This window comes from Ranitomeya imitator, chromosome 1 (genome assembly GCF_032444005.1).
Source record: "Ranitomeya imitator isolate aRanImi1 chromosome 1, aRanImi1.pri, whole genome shotgun sequence".
In the NCBI taxonomy this organism is placed as follows: domain Eukaryota; kingdom Metazoa; phylum Chordata; class Amphibia; order Anura; family Dendrobatidae; genus Ranitomeya; species Ranitomeya imitator.
The window spans coordinates 724,294,547-724,309,971 of record NC_091282.1 but is presented as its reverse complement, the minus strand read 5'-3'; the positions used below and the strand labels follow the sequence as shown (position 1 = coordinate 724,309,971).

At 46.0% G+C, this 15,425-nt stretch overlaps 1 protein-coding gene across 2 annotated transcripts in view; it reads left to right on the top strand.

Annotated features, from left to right (window-relative positions):
• The window catches only part of MGA (MAX dimerization protein MGA), a 168,879-nt gene that overhangs the window by 82,558 nt on the left and 70,896 nt on the right, over positions 1–15,425 (top strand). For both annotated transcript variants that reach the window (XM_069732533.1, XM_069732532.1), the window contains 5 exons: positions 4,313–4,703; positions 4,894–5,084; positions 5,356–5,490; positions 14,762–14,831; positions 14,948–15,408. In XM_069732533.1, coding sequence (XP_069588634.1) covers positions 4,313–4,703; positions 4,894–5,084; positions 5,356–5,490; positions 14,762–14,831; positions 14,948–15,408 — 1,248 coding nt within the window. The remainder of the gene's footprint in view (positions 1–4,312; positions 4,704–4,893; positions 5,085–5,355; positions 5,491–14,761; positions 14,832–14,947; positions 15,409–15,425) is intronic.

Sequence of the window (15,425 nt, the reverse complement as noted above, 5' to 3'; positions counted from 1 at the left end):
ATTTCACTACAGTTTATAACGCAGAGCCATGCAAATAAAAAATATTTTTTTTTCCACAAATATTATATTTTAGCCCCCAGTTTTGTATTTTTCCAAGGTTAGCAGGAGAAATTGGACCCTAAATGTTGTTGTCCAATTTGTCCTGAGTACGCTGATACCCGATATGTGGGGGGGAACCACCGTTTGGGCGCATGGGAGGGCTCGGAAGGGAAGGAGCATCATTTGGAATGCAGACTTAGATGGATTGGTCTGCAGGCGTCACATTGCGTTTGCAGAGCCCCTAATGTACCTAAACAGTAGAAACCCCCCACAAGTGACCCCATATTGGAAACTAGACCCCTCAATGAACTTATCTAGATGTGTTGTGAGAACTTTGAACCCCCAAGTGTTTCACTACAGTTTATAACGCAGAGCCGTGAAAATAAAAAATCTTTTTGTTTTCCCACAAAAATTATTTTTTAGCCCCCAGTTTTGTATTTTCCCAAGGGTAACAGGAGAAATTGGTCCACAAAAGTTGTTGTCCAATTTGTCCTGAGTACGCTGATACCCCATATGTTGGGGTAAACCCCTGTTTGGGCACACAGGAGAGCTCGGAAGGGAAGGAGCACTGTTTTACTTTTTCAACGCAGAATTGGCTGGAATTGAGATCGGACGCCATGTCGTGTTTGGAGAGCCCCTGATGTGCCGAAACAGTGGAAACCCCCCAATTATAACTGAAACCCTAATCTAAACACACCCCTAACCCTAATTCCAACGGTAACCCTAACCACACCTCTAACCCTGACACACCCCTAACCCTAATCCCAACCCTATTCCCAACTGTAAATGTAATCTAAACCCTAACCCTAACTTTAGCCCCAACCCTAACTGTAGCCCCAACCCTAACCCTAACCCTAGCCCTAACCCTAACCCTAGCCCTAACCCTAGCCCTAACCCTAGCCCTAGCCCTAACCCTAGCCCTAACCCTAGCCCTAACCCTAGCCCTAACCCTAGCCCTAACCCTAGCCCTAACCCTAGCCCTAACCCTAGCCCTAGCCCTAACCCTAGCCCTAACCCTAGCCCTAACCCTAGCCCTAACCCTAATCCTAGCCCTAACCCTAGCCCTAATGGGAAAATGGAAATAAATACATTTTTTTTTATTTTTCCCTAACTAAGGGGGTGATGAAGGGGGGTTTGATTTACTTTTATAGCGAGTTTTTTAGCGGATTTTTATGATTGGCAGCCGTCACACACTGAAAGACCCTTTTTATTGCAAAAAATATTTTTTGCAATACCACATTTTGAGAGCTATAATTTTTCCATATTTTGGTCCACAGAGTCATGTGAGGTCTTGTTTTTTGCGGGACGAGTTGACGTTTTTATTGAAAACATTTTTGGGCACGTGACATTTTTTTATCGCTTTTTATTCCGATTTTTGTGAGGAAGAATGACCAAAAGCCAGCTATTCATGAATTTCTATTGGGGGAGGCGTTTATACCGTTCCGCGTTTGGTAAAATTGATAAATCGGTTTTATTCTTCGGGTCAGTACGATTACAGCGATACCTCATTTATATCATTTTTTTATGTTTTGGCGCTTTTATACGATAAAAACTATTTTACAGAAAAAATAATTATTTTTGCATCGCTTTATTCTCAGGACTATAACTTTTTTATTTTTTTGCTGATGATGCTGTATGGCGGCTCTTTTTTTGCGGGACAATATGACGCTTTCAGCGGTATCATGGTTATTTATATCTGTCCTTTTGATCGCGTGTTATTCCACTTTTTGTTCGGCGGTATGATAATAAAGCGTTGTTTTTTGCCTCGTTTTTCTTACGGTGTTTACTGAAGGGGTTAACTAGTGGGACAGTTTTATAGGTCGGGTCGTTACGGACGCGGCGATACTAAATATGTGTACTTTTATTGGTTTTTTTTTTTTATTTAGATGAAGAAATGTATTTATGGGAATAATATTTTTTTTTTTTTCATTATTTTGGAATATTTTTTTTTTATTTTTTTTACACATTTGGAAAATTTTTTTTTAACTTTTTTACTTTGTCCCAGGGGGGGACATCACAGATCAGTGATCTGACAGTTTGCACAGCACTCTGTCAGATCACTGATCTGACATGCAGCGCTGCAGCCTTCACAGTGCCTGCTCTGAGCAGGCTCTGTGAAGCCACCTCCCTCCCTGCAGGACCCGGATCCGCGGCCATCTTGGATCCGGGGCTCGAGCAGGGAGGGAGGTGAGGAGACCCTCGCAGCAACGCGATCACATCGCGTTGCTGCGGGGGGCTCAGGGAAGCCCGCAGGGAGCCCCCTCCCTGCGCGGTGCTTCCCTGCACCGCCGGCACATCGCGATCATGTTTGATCGCGGTGTGCCAGGGGTTAATGTGCCGGGGGCGGTCCGTGACCGCTCCTGGCACATAGTGCCGGATGTCAGCTGCGATAAGCAGCTGACACCCGGCCGCGATCGGCCGCGCTCCCCCCGTGAGCGCGGCCGATCGGCTATGACGTACTATCCCGTCCAGGGTCAGATAAGCCCAGGGCACCTCGACGAGATAGTACGTCTAAGGTCACAGAGGGGTTAAGGAGGCCACCGGAGGGATGAGCTCTCTCCTTCCTCAGGCCAAACCTCGTTGTTCCTCTTTGTCATGTGGGGTTTGGCACTTTTAACCCTCCCCTTCGACAGAGGAGTTCTCCCACCAAGAGAAGTCACAGGCTCGCCACGTTAGGAAAAAGGTTTCCTTTAAATCCTCTTTTTCCGTGATGCGAGGGATAGATTTCCCAGGAACAGTGCTGGTGGATTTTCCGCCGCATGACTCGTCGCGGATCGAAGATTGCTTAACACGGGAGTCCGTCTTTGTCTTTTCAGGATGGCGTCTCTTCGTTCAGTAATTGCTTCCTGGGAACCACAGGTTTTTTTTTTTGTTTCCATGGAAGTTTTTATCCATGTCCTTTTTTCTTCAGGGCACCAGAGATTTCTGAGGTGCGGGTCCATTTTAATTCTGTCGCCTGCCGTTTCAGGCTCTCGACCGCTCCCAGAGTCTTGCAGAGACTGTGACAGCGGTTTTTGCACATTCTATGAATCCGTTTCAGTGCTCTTCCCGTATCTTCTCATCATGGCTCTATCCGTCATTCTTGATTCCCTTTTCGGAACATGGGGTCGTGCGTATAGAGGCCTTCCAGCCTATAGGGTCAACAATTGCTCGTTGGCTCTGGACGGCAATTGTAGGCTTACTGGGTCAGAGCAGATCGCCTTCTTCTGGGTTTAAGGCACACTCTACCCGGGGCACAGGCACCTCCTGGCGGTACACATAGGACCTCCACCATGCAGCTCTGCAGAGCAATAATCGGTCCTCCACATGTTTGCAAAAAATTTTTCAGGGTTCATGACTACGCTTCGGTGGATGCCAGCTTAGGTAGAAAGACCTTGCAGGCAGCAGTGGTGAGTTCTCCGACCCGATTGAAGTTCTCTACTGTTCCCTCCCCTTGGGATACTGCTTTGGGACGTCCCATAGTTTCCTGGGTCCTCCAATGAAGCGATAGAGAAAACAGGATTTTGGGATGCTTACGGTAAAATCTGTTTCTCGGAGTCTTCATTGGGGGACACTGCACCCTCCCATGTTAAACAGCTCTGTTTACTGTATTATATTTCAAAGGGAAAATAAATTCCAAGCAAATGTGGCGCTAAGCACCTACGGATTTTTTGAATGCATCCACTTCAACTGAAAAATGTTAATAAAAATTCATTTATTTTCTCAAAATAAAAAAAATATATATATATTTGTACCAGCTGGGTACTGTATTATATTGTTAGTTTGTGTGTTTTATTTTTCTTCTACATGTTGCTTCTCCTACTGCTTTCTCACTAACTGATTATCCTAGTTATGGTCGGTGGGGTGTACACTGTGGAGGAGGAGCTAACTTTTTTTGTGCATAGTCTCGGACTTCTAGTGGCAGCAGCTTACACCTATGGTTTCCTTTGTCCCCAATGAAGGCTCTGAGAAACAGATTTTACTGTAAACAACCAAAAATCCTGTTTTTACAGGGGTTTATTCACCTTTTAACATTTTCTTATAATCTTTGATGCAGGTAAATGGGTCTTGATCTGGTTAAGACTCATTTGTTTTTTTGTTTTATTAAATTGATAGGATAAAGACAATATCTACTAGTTATTCGCTTACCAAACTTATCTACCTTGATGGCAGAGTTTTATCCCACTTGGTTTGCTTTTATTCTACCATTTTTTTTATTATTATTATTTTTAAAGGTTGCAACTTCTTTTCAAATTTTCTAAACTATCTGCTTGTTCTTTATTTTCTTCCCTAGGCTTCCCTGAAAAAGAAACCTATCCTGACCTTCAACAAGAAACCAAAAACTTTCTGCAAGAGTGAATTTTGCCGGTTAGGTTGCATTTGTTCCAGTATAAATCATACAAAGCTTTTGACCACTCACTGCCGCCATGAAGCTTGTATGTTTAGTTGTGAATGCCTGAAGAGCAAATCGTACTCTGGAAAAGATGGGCTCAAGGCTAAAGAAAACCGGACATTGCAGGAAAAGGCTGAGATTGATTTAACTTCTATTCCTGGATATGGTTACCAGTCTGAACATGGGGTCGACGCGCTAGATGTCATGCAAAGAGAGAAAAAACAGGAATTTTCTATAGATGGCCTATGTAACAGGCCCATGAAAGTCAGGAAGAGGAAGTCTAATGAAGGCGGTAGGTAATGACAAATGTGCTCCCAATTTGCAATGGCAATAGACCTGTGCTGCTTGAGCATTAAATAGTTTTCATCAGAATTCTGGAGTAAAACTGCTCGGAATGTCACAAAATTGTGGATCATGTCAGACTGTAGCATCATCAGACTCTTCTTCAAAGTTTAAGTGATTGTTCTTTTTTTTTTTTTCAGATGACCGGAGATCAGATATGCGGGCACCAATTTGTTTTCCTATTTGGAATCGATCTGATGTTGGAGATGATCCAGAGCCTTTATGTATCCCTGAACAGGGTGAAATTGTCGAGGTGAGAATTTTGCACCAAAGGCACATAGAAAAGAACAAGTCTACTGAAGGAGGCAAACCCGGCCGTCCAAGCATGGTGGTAAGATCTCGCTTAGATAACACCCTGCTTAGATCTTCTTATGTCCCATCATACCACATAAAATTGAATAGATTCACACAAGGTCCTTTAAAATAATTTAACCATTTTTATAATGTACTCTAATTAAAAATTCCCTGCTGTTCCATTAACTCCAGAGACTGTTTTTTTACTCTCCTTGGCACAAAATATACAGTTGAAAAATTGACTGAGATTACATAGGCGTGTGACTTTCAAGATACTTTGTTATAATACTGCAACTTTTTATTTACAGACAAAGGGAGATCCAGTGCATTTATACTTTAATAATATGATGACATGTGCTCGAGTCAGGGGCTATCAACGAAAAGCGCCAGAGGAAAAGAAAGCCAAAGGCAGAGGCATATGTGTCCGAAATGCCCCTGACCGGGTAATCTTGTGTTCTTTTTTATTATTATTTTGGAGGATGAAAAATATTTAGGATTACAAAAAAAAAAAAAAGAAAAAAAATTGTTAAAGGGGTTGTCTCACATTAAATATGTAGGAGGCGGATAATGATCGTTGTTAATCTTGATAAATGGTTGAACACATGTTCCTTGATTTAAAAAGGGGGTTGTCTCAATACAGAGATACTAGGTTGTAAGTCATGATCAGCCCAACTGGGCGTTACCACAGATTTTGTTTTCTTCAGAGGGGGTGAGTACTTCTTCCACTCGATGAGGTTGACTAATTGTAAGCAGGAGGCGTTTTACAGCGGAGAACAGAACGCCCCCACAATGGCTTAGAACAGACTTTCTCCTGTGTGAGATATGCAATGATAGACAGCCTCCTCACTGGTCTCAATCAGAGGTTTGCGTGATTACAAACTGTCAGGAGTAAATCAGGGATGTGTGATTAAATGAACCTTCAGCTTTCATCTTAAGCAGTCATTGTTGGGGTACGGGATACAGCAGAGCTGACAGAACTGTGAGGGAAGTTGTACATGTGTTTGTAATGAGAGACATTTCAGCTTGGCTATACTGCCTCTTCCTTCACGCTCACTGTCCTGAGATGAAAGCTCAAAGGTGTTTATAATCATGCTGATCTATGCTCTAATCTTGGCATGTGTAATCACACACAGCTCTGCAGTTAGATCAATGATCACTCTTTTTACCCCAGTATGTTGCTTATGAATGGTCATTGTCATTCTGGGAAAGAAGTACACACTCCTCAGAGAAATCCTTGGTAACACCCCCTTTGAAATTAACATTAATTAAAACATACACTTTACATGCTAATTTCTCCGCAACAGAGATGAGAAATTCAAAAAGAGGGATTTTTGGTACCGTAAAGTCTTTCTTGGAGACTTCATTGGGAGACACGGGTAACCATGGATGTATGCTGTGATCGCTAGTAGGCTGACACTATGCAAAAGAAGGAAAATAGCTCCTCATTAGCAGTATACACCCACCAACTCGCACAATGCTAGTCAGTTAGTATCAAAGCTGTAGGAGAAGCAGCAAAATAACGCAACTATGTACAAGACCAACAAAAGGCACGTAGGCCCAACATAGCCAGAAAAACAAGAAAGGGTGCTGTGTCCATCAATGAAGGCTCCAAGAAAGAGATTTTACGGTGAGTACCAAAAATACCTCTTTCTTCATTGCTTCATTGGGGGACACAGGTAACCATGGGATGTCCTAAAGTAGTCCCAAGGGTGGGAGACAGAGCAAGTAGAAAAGAATTGTCGGATGGTGGGCGACCGCTGCCTGCAGCACGTTTCTTTCCAGGCTCTTATCGGACAAGGCGTGGGTATGAACCCTGTAGAACCTCGCAAATGTGTGCAAAGATGACCAGGTCACAGCCTTGCAAACCTGAGAAGCAGAAGCCTGGTGACGAATGGCCCAGAGGACCCCACCGCCCGGGTGGAACGATCCCTTACACCTGGAGGGGGATGTGTGTCCTGAACGCGATATGTCTCCAGTATCGCCAAGCGAATCCAGCAGGCAATGGTAGATTTAGAAGCTGGGGGACCCTTACGACGACCCTCAGAAATGGGAATGGCAAGATGGTGCCACCAGCTCAGAGACTCTTCTGATGGATGTGATGGCTACCAGAAAGGCAACCTTCCATGAAAGGAGAGAAAACGGAATGTCCTGAATGGATTTGAAAGGTGGTCGCTGAAGAGCTCCTAGTACCTTGATGGCGAATCTATGACACACTTGTCAGCACTGACACGCATAGTCATTTTTGATGACGCACGGCCGCATACAGAGAGTATGGGGCCGCATGCCGAGAAGGACGTTTCATCCTCGGCTCCTGCACGGTCAGGTGCAGTAGCAAAGGATAGAGATGGACGAACCCAAACAGTAAAGTCGGGTTAGGCTGCCCGAACACTGGGTGTTTGTCGCCCTGTCATGTGCTGTCTTTTGACAGCATGGGATCTGCGGCTCTGACCAGTGGGGATGATTTCACCGCCGAAGCGGTGGTTTCTGTGCTGTCATGCACACAACAACGTGCCAAACACTGGATTTTCGGGCCCCCCTTCAAGTGAATGGGGTGCGGGTACTGTTCTGGTACCCAAACTTTTTTAACTTTTCGTCCAGACCCGAACATCTAGGGGTCCGCCCATCTCTGTAGTGTTGAATAGATACTCTGTGCCGGAGTTCTGTAGGCCCAAACAACAGAATTTCGGCACAGAGTGTCTAGTTGTGGGACTTCCAGTTATGGGATCTTTGACCTCACTTACGGTTTTCGGAGCAGTGGATTGCCGTGAGGGACGCATCTTTGGGGGCCCTGTGATCACCATTACCAGCCACCTCATAACCACAGCAACCATCATCCAATCTACTGTTCTGGGGTGCCATGAATTTTATCTAATTGGCCATCATTACTGAGATAAGTGAGGAGAGGCGAGTGCCTGTGCTATGGGTGCCTATTCCCGCCTTTAGAAATGGCGGCATCCATCTTAATTTACATAAGGAACGCCATCTTGCAGCATAGTGCAGACTCCATTTCACCACTATTACTGTTGTGCATCCATATTAACCCCTATTTCTGCTTATTAACACTGCCCTTTCCTAAAAGACAGTTACATGTGCCATCTTTTGGTCAGTTAACCCCTGATTCCCTGCAGGGCTAACAGGCTATTTATAATTCTATCTTCTGTCACTGCCCCTCTGATGGAGAACCCAAAAAATTAAAAAACCAAGGTTAAGTAAAGGAAGTGGTAGTAGCAGTAGCCAACCCTTTCAAGAGACATGGACCGAGATGTTTGGCATTATAGAATGCAAAATGATCTGCCATTTTTTTCTATCTACGGAAACGGTAGTATGCAGAAAGTGGAATGTAAATGGACATTTTGAAACTAATCATTCCCAGCTCTTGGGAAAACAGTGAGGATGATAGGAAGGAATACATTCCTAGGCAGCTACACTTTTATAAGAGCCAATCTAATACCATCCTTAAATTTGTAAAAGGCTCTACAAATTTAACATCTGCAAGATTGAGCATTGCTCACGCCATAGCTCAGCATGGAAAAGCCCTCAGTAAGGGGGAATTTATTAAAGAAACTCTCCTAAGATGTGCACCAGTTCTATTTTGCGATATGCAGAATAAATATGCAATTATTAAGATAACATCTGAGTTACCACTCAGTAGAAATATCATAAAAGACCGAATAATGAGACTGAACACAAACGTACAACATCAATTAATAAGACACATAAGTAATTGCAAATATTTTTTGATCTCTCTTGATGAAACTACTGTTGTCACAGCACATGTTCAGTTGGCCTTTATTGGTCGGTATTCTGATGATCTCACAATGATAGAAGAGTTGATAAAGTTAGTATCCGTGCCAACAAGTACATCAGGAAGTGAAATACAGTATGTAAGGTTGTTATACAAACATTCCGTGACCTAAGCACTGGTATCTTTAAAATTGTGTCAATGAGGACAGATGGGGCACTAAACATAGTGGGAAAAAAAGTTGAAATTTGTCAAATTGTTTATGGACGCTATTGGACATCGTATTATGCCTTTTCATTGTATTATCCATCAGGAAGCTTTATGTGCCAAGGCAGGATTCACCAACTTAATGTCAGTTGTTACAAAAATAGTTAATTTCTCTATCGCTTCATTGGGGGACACAGGAACCATGTTTTAACCATGGGTGTATTCTGCTGCCACTAGGAGGCTGACACTATGCAGAAAAAAGGTTAGCTTTTCCTCCGCAGTGTACATCCCACAAACTGGCACTAGGTTAGTTAGTTTAATAGCTGCTCGCCCCCTTCACAAGCGAGAATTTTCTGCACTTTTACTGGAAGTTGATTCTACCTACAGTGGACTGCTGATGTACAATAGTGTAAGATGGCTGAGCCGAGGCAAAGTTGTTGAGTGCTTTGTGGAATGCTTTGAAGAAATTAAGGTATTTCTTGAGGATAAGGATCTGGGAAACTTTCCTCAACCCAATTGGAGCGCCCCCAGACACAGGGCCGCGGGTTACCCAGTACCGGTCCTCTCTCTCGGTTCTAGGGTTGTCACAGTGGCTGGACCCGGTCCGTGACCCTGCTAAGGGGCGTCCAATGAAAGGGGTGATGAAAGTTGGCTAAGGTTTCGTGACGCCACCTGTGGTATTCGGTCAGGATGACCGACGCTGCTTGGGGCTTACTGGGGTGGTGTTATGGCAGCTAGATGGTATACCTTCCCACAGGTGAAGTATATCCCCAGGGCTTCCCAGTGGTGTAGGGGGTGATGTGGAGCGCGGTTAATAACGAAGACACAGGGTTGCAGTCTCTTTACCTTTTACTGAAGGCTTCAGGATCCGCAATCCAGAGCACTGCTAACAGGGCTGGCTGAGACCGGCCGGTCCGAAGGCACATCCAGAGTTCCCTTTGCAGGTGGAAATCAGTGCCTACCACTAGCGCCTGTGTGTTGTAGTTCTTCCCTGCTGAGCATTCGGGATAGTCCTCACAACTTCTGTTCTCGTTCTTTCTCTTTCTCTCCGTCCCCCAAGTTTATCTGGATAGGACGCACCCGTTTGACAAGAAGGCTCGGAGCTATTCTGGGACCCTAGAGACGCCACTCTCCACGCTTGCCCCCTATGTCTTCTTAGGTGATGTATGGTAGACAGCCAACCTATAATCAACTGTCCTGCCGCTGTTTGAAGTAATGCTTGGAGTCAGTTACTTCCTCGATGTTTCAGCCACCGGCTACGCGCCTCAGTAGGATGTTGCCGTTCTCGGGGCACGACTCCTACTGGCTCTCCTTTGTGCTTTGATCTCGTTTCTCACTTCTCCACAATATCCTTCGCTTCGTGTCCTTTCTTAGGATGCCGCATATTCCCTCCCTATGGGAGGTGGAGCCGCATATTCATCACTGTAATGTGCGGCACCACGTGACCGCTCATACAGGAAGAGCTGCGACGCTGAGAGGAAGCATCGGGGGAGCTGGGTAAGTATTTTAATGCCAGCGGGCGGGCGCACAGGGGGAGGAAGGGGGGAGATTACCGGGAACTTTGTTTTAACAAAAAAAAAATTATTTTTCATTCCTTCGCTCCAGCGAACGCTGCTGGAGAGAAGAAATGAATGGGGCTTTAGCACCACAAGCTGGGGGGACAGAGCTTACTGTAGCGCTGTCTCCTGCACGGCACACGGACAGCATCCATGTGCGGTACGTGTTTTACACAAACCCATTGACTTTAATGGGTCCGTGTGATCCGTGCGCTCCCACGAACACTGACATGTCTCAGTGTTTTGCACACGGACACACGGTCTGTGAAAACACGCTGACATGTGCAAAGACACATTGATTTTAATGTGTCTACGTAAGTCAGTGTCTCCGGTACGTGAGGAAACTGACACCTCACGTACCGGAGCCACCGACGTGTGAAACCGGCCTAACTTGATTATTTTTTAAGACTCTTCTAATCAGCGGGAGAGGAGGAAATAGGTAGGGCAGTCATAACCGGTGGCTAGAGGGTCTCGCGGGACCTTGCTACTCAACAAGGCACCTTGTGGTTCATCCGAGATACCACTAGGTTGACATCCGGGCTGCCCCATCCGTGTCAGATCTAGTAAAAGACGGCGGTGTTAAGACCACTCGCCTGACACGAGGCCCTGATGACTCAGGAAGTCAGATGTCCAATTGTCCATCACCGGGATCTGGACTGCTGATAGTGCGGTTATGTGACGTTCTGCCCAAAGCAGGATCTTAGCTGCCTCCATCATGACTGATTTGATGCCCGATCCATCTTGGTGATTTATATACGCCACGACGGCAGCATTGTCTGACTACGTGGCCAGCAAGGTGATTCTGCCAGTGGCGAAGGGAGACCTAAATCACTCTAATTTTCAGCAAGTTGATGGGGAGAGCGGCATTCTGAGCATTCCTTCGACCCTGTGCTATACCATGGAGATAGACCGCTCCCCATCCGAGGAGATTGGCATTGGTGGTGATGACTTACCAGCAGAGAGAGAGGAAGGATTTCCCATGCAGAACAGAGGCGCAGAGAATCCACCATGTCAGAGGCTATCTCACCCGAAGAGGCAGGAGAATGGGTCGGTCCAGTGAAGAGCTCCTCTTGTCCCAAGTTGACAGGAGGGCCAGCTGAAGGGGACGGTATGGAACTGGGCAACGGGTACTGCTTCCATGGCTGCAGTCACCTTCCCCAGTACATTCATGCAGAGGCGCAAGGAATGTGGAGATGGTAGTCTCAGAGCACAGATCCCCAGGCAAAGAGAAGAGAACTTCTCCCATGGAAGGAAGACATTGGCTCAAGCTGTGGTGAACAGCATGCCCAAGAACACCAGGCACCTAGATGGGATCAGGAAATACTTTTCCCCATTGACTATCCAGCCGAGACGGGTGAAAGTGTCCAGGGTGATCTGAAGGCTCTGATGGCAGTCTTGGGAGGACTGACCCTTGATCAACAGATTGTCCAGATAAGGGATGACTAGCATCCCCCTGAAATGAAGAATGGCCATGACAGCTGCCATAACCTTCGTAAACACCCTGGGGGCAGAGGCCAGGCCAAAGGGAAGGGCTGTGAAATGGTATTTTTCATCCTGAATCGCGAACCGGAGAAATCTCCGATGCGAGACGCAAAGAGGTTTGTGTAGGTAAGCATCCTGAATGTCCACAGAACAGAGAGCCTCCTCTGGTTCCATATAGGCGATTACAGATTACCAAAGAATCTGCTGTATCGCAGTGATAGTGCTGGTAAGCCGAGTAGAGCAACTGGCTGCATCCAAGCATGCCGTCAATAGATATTTGCCAGCGTGGGCAATCTGGCCTGCAATGTCGCCAAGCTCGTCAGGAGAAGCTGCCACTAGAATTCCCTTCCAAAAGAGTCTTGCCCAGGCCGAAACTGATTTTGCTACCCAAGTGTAAGCAAAGATTGGACAGAGGGAGGCACCAGCTCCTTCAAAAGCTGACTTAGCCAGGGATTCGATATGTCTGTCAGTGGAGTCCATGACAAAGGATCCGTCTGACAGAGACAGAACCATCTTGGAGGACAGCCGAGAAACTGGCGGATCAACAGTCGGGGACTCTGTCCTTTTGTTAATGAGCACCGAACTAAAGGGTTCAAAGAATGTCCAGTTGTTTCCTCCCCGGGAATCGCTTCTCAGGGTGTTCCCAGCGTTTGAAAATTGCTTCAAATTCCCTGTGGTTAGAAAATAATAATGTCCGGGAAAGACATTTTACTTGTTCAAAGGAGACAGTGGTCTTGGGGAGGGACCTCGTCCTCTTTAATATTAAGGGTCTGGTTAATCGCCAATATAAGTGTGTCAACTTTGTCATTTAGTTTGGAGTTCTGGTCTGCGTCAGAATCTGAGTCTGACTGGGAATCTGGATCATTCCCCAGAGCCACATCAGAAGAGGGGGTGTGAGATATAGAGGGCATCCTGGAGGATGTCGAGAGGCCCGGGGAGCTGGTTGAAGAGCTGGAAAGAACTCGCTTCCTGGACTTTACTCTTGATCTCTCCTTGTAAGGGTGGTATTAAGGTGCATGCGAATCGCCGTGGGAGGTCTTCGAAACACTGGTGGTGGCGGACAGGTTTGGTAAGCGTTCTAGGACTTGGACCAATGAGAGAGACACCTTGGTCTAGTCAGAAACAGATTGCGACATAGAAACTGCCCACTCCGGAGGAGTGAGGTGTGCTCTCGTCACGGACGATGGGGGGCTCCTGTGATGCAGGCATGATAGAAGGGATGAAAGCCTGGCAGAGGGCCGAGGACTAGCCTGAGGGCCACTTCTTTTTTCAGAAGGTACAGGCGTAGTGAATTATAGTAGGAGTTGGGCAGGAATAGGCCTCCCTGGGGTTGAGCATAAGTGAGGGCCTTAGGAATACTTCTGTGGAGGGCTAAGGTCCTGAAGAGAAAAAAAATAGGACAGTAAGGCCAGAGCCTACCTGATGTTAGCGACGGTCCAGCTGAAGCTGCGTTGTCTGCAGTGTCCCCCTTCAGGCTGTGGTGTGTGCAGAGCTGTGGCTGTAGACAGCAAAGAGCAGAGCTCCTTGCAGGCTGTAATGTCCTGTAACAGGTGAGTGATGGAGCAGGAGGAAGTTCAAGTACCGAATGCCAAGGGAGGTGTGGTCAGCTGATGTGCAGGCCGGTGAGGCACTAGAAGGGCCCCCTGCTGATTGGCCGAGGGCGTGGACTGACCAGGAGGAAGAGGCCTTGTGATAGTGACGTGATCGCAGGGGTCGTGACCCGTATCAAGGGAGGAGAGCGAGACGAGGTCTCTCATTGGACAAAAAAAAAAAAAAAGTGATCCGGAAGAAGCGCACTGAGTGGTCAAGGAGTTGGGAAGGGGGCGTGGCTGGAAAGGGGGTTCGTAATGAAGGCCCGAGCTGGGCATTCAATTTAAACGAATGTCTTGGACAGGCACCGCGGCTCATCGGAGCCAGCTGTATCGTGCAAGGGGGTACCACAGGGAGGACACAGACATACCTCAAAAGTGAGTCCTGAATCCCTTCACCCTTGAGGATGAAATCCCCCAGGTGGATGAGGGTCACTGGGATATGGCATCCTACTTCCTGCACAGTCATGGGTCCGGACAGTGCAGAAGACTGTGTCAACCGCTAAAAAGGGGAAGGCCCAACGAGTGACCAGTCTTCCTCCCGGCCCGCTCCGAAGAGAGGGCTGGTGTGGGGGAAAAGGCTAGGACCGGCCACCGGGAATCACCCTAAAGCGCCGTGAGGTGACAGAGCAATTAGTTCCTGCCTTGTGGACCTGAGGGTGGACGATGTAGGTGACACCATGCTGTTCTCTCGGTCACACAAGTGTTGGAAAACAGGGTGAGAAATTACACCCCGTTAGACTGCCGTCACACTAGCAGTATTTGGTCAGTATTTTACATCAGTATTTGTAAGCCAAAACCAGGAGTGGGTGATAAATGCAGAAGTGGTGCATATGTTTCTATTATACTTTTCCTCTAATTGTTCCACTCCTAGAATGCTGTAGATAAGCCCTGAAAGGCGGTGGCCGTATCTTCTATTGGCCAAAACAGCTTTAAGTGCACCTTCCCACCTCCTTGTTTTAAATCTATCTCTACCCTTTCCTCTTTGATGTATACATCTAATTTTATGGTATTTGACTCATACTTGAGCCTTGCATGTTGGATCTAAGCATCATATTCAGAGCCAAGAAATATCATTGTTGACATTGCTAGTGATTTCTGGTATTACAGCGATTCACTATTTTATTTTGATTTTCAGGGACTTGACCATAAAACTATCAGGGCCATAAAGCAAGAAAAAGATGATGATCGAGAATATGGAGTCTATGGTAATGCTATAGAACAACATTCTAGGACACACTGGTTTTGTATTGTTTTGGTTGTTTTTTTTCATCCAGTTATACATTTCTTTTCTTTTTTCTCTTTTTTTGCTTTATTTATACAGAAATTGCAAATAAAAAATGCAAAGCTGTTGACGACAATGGTCCAACCAAACTCATTGAAATGATGTCAGACTGCCACCGGGAAGAGGAGGATGGTAAAGTTGTACACATTACTTCTCAACACATGACCAGCATAGAACCACAGTCCATCACATTTGGAACCTCTAATATTGAGCTGTCCCAAGAACATAGAAGTGACAAGAAGTCTACGTTTAGTTCTCAAGATAAGATTGCAATGTCTTCTAAAAAGCAGTCAAACCCTGACCCCCCAAAGCCGACGACTGCAAAACAGAAAGTTGAAAGTGTGAAACTTCCAGACGAAGAACCTGAAGACACTTCTGCTGATACAGAAGAAAAGTTTCCTGGAGGGAAGGGCCTGCCATTTTACAGCAAGGTTATTCCAGCTGGCAAACTTATGGCTCGACTGAAGACTTCTGACATCGATAAAACAGAGTTGGTTGAGGTATTTTCCACCAGTCT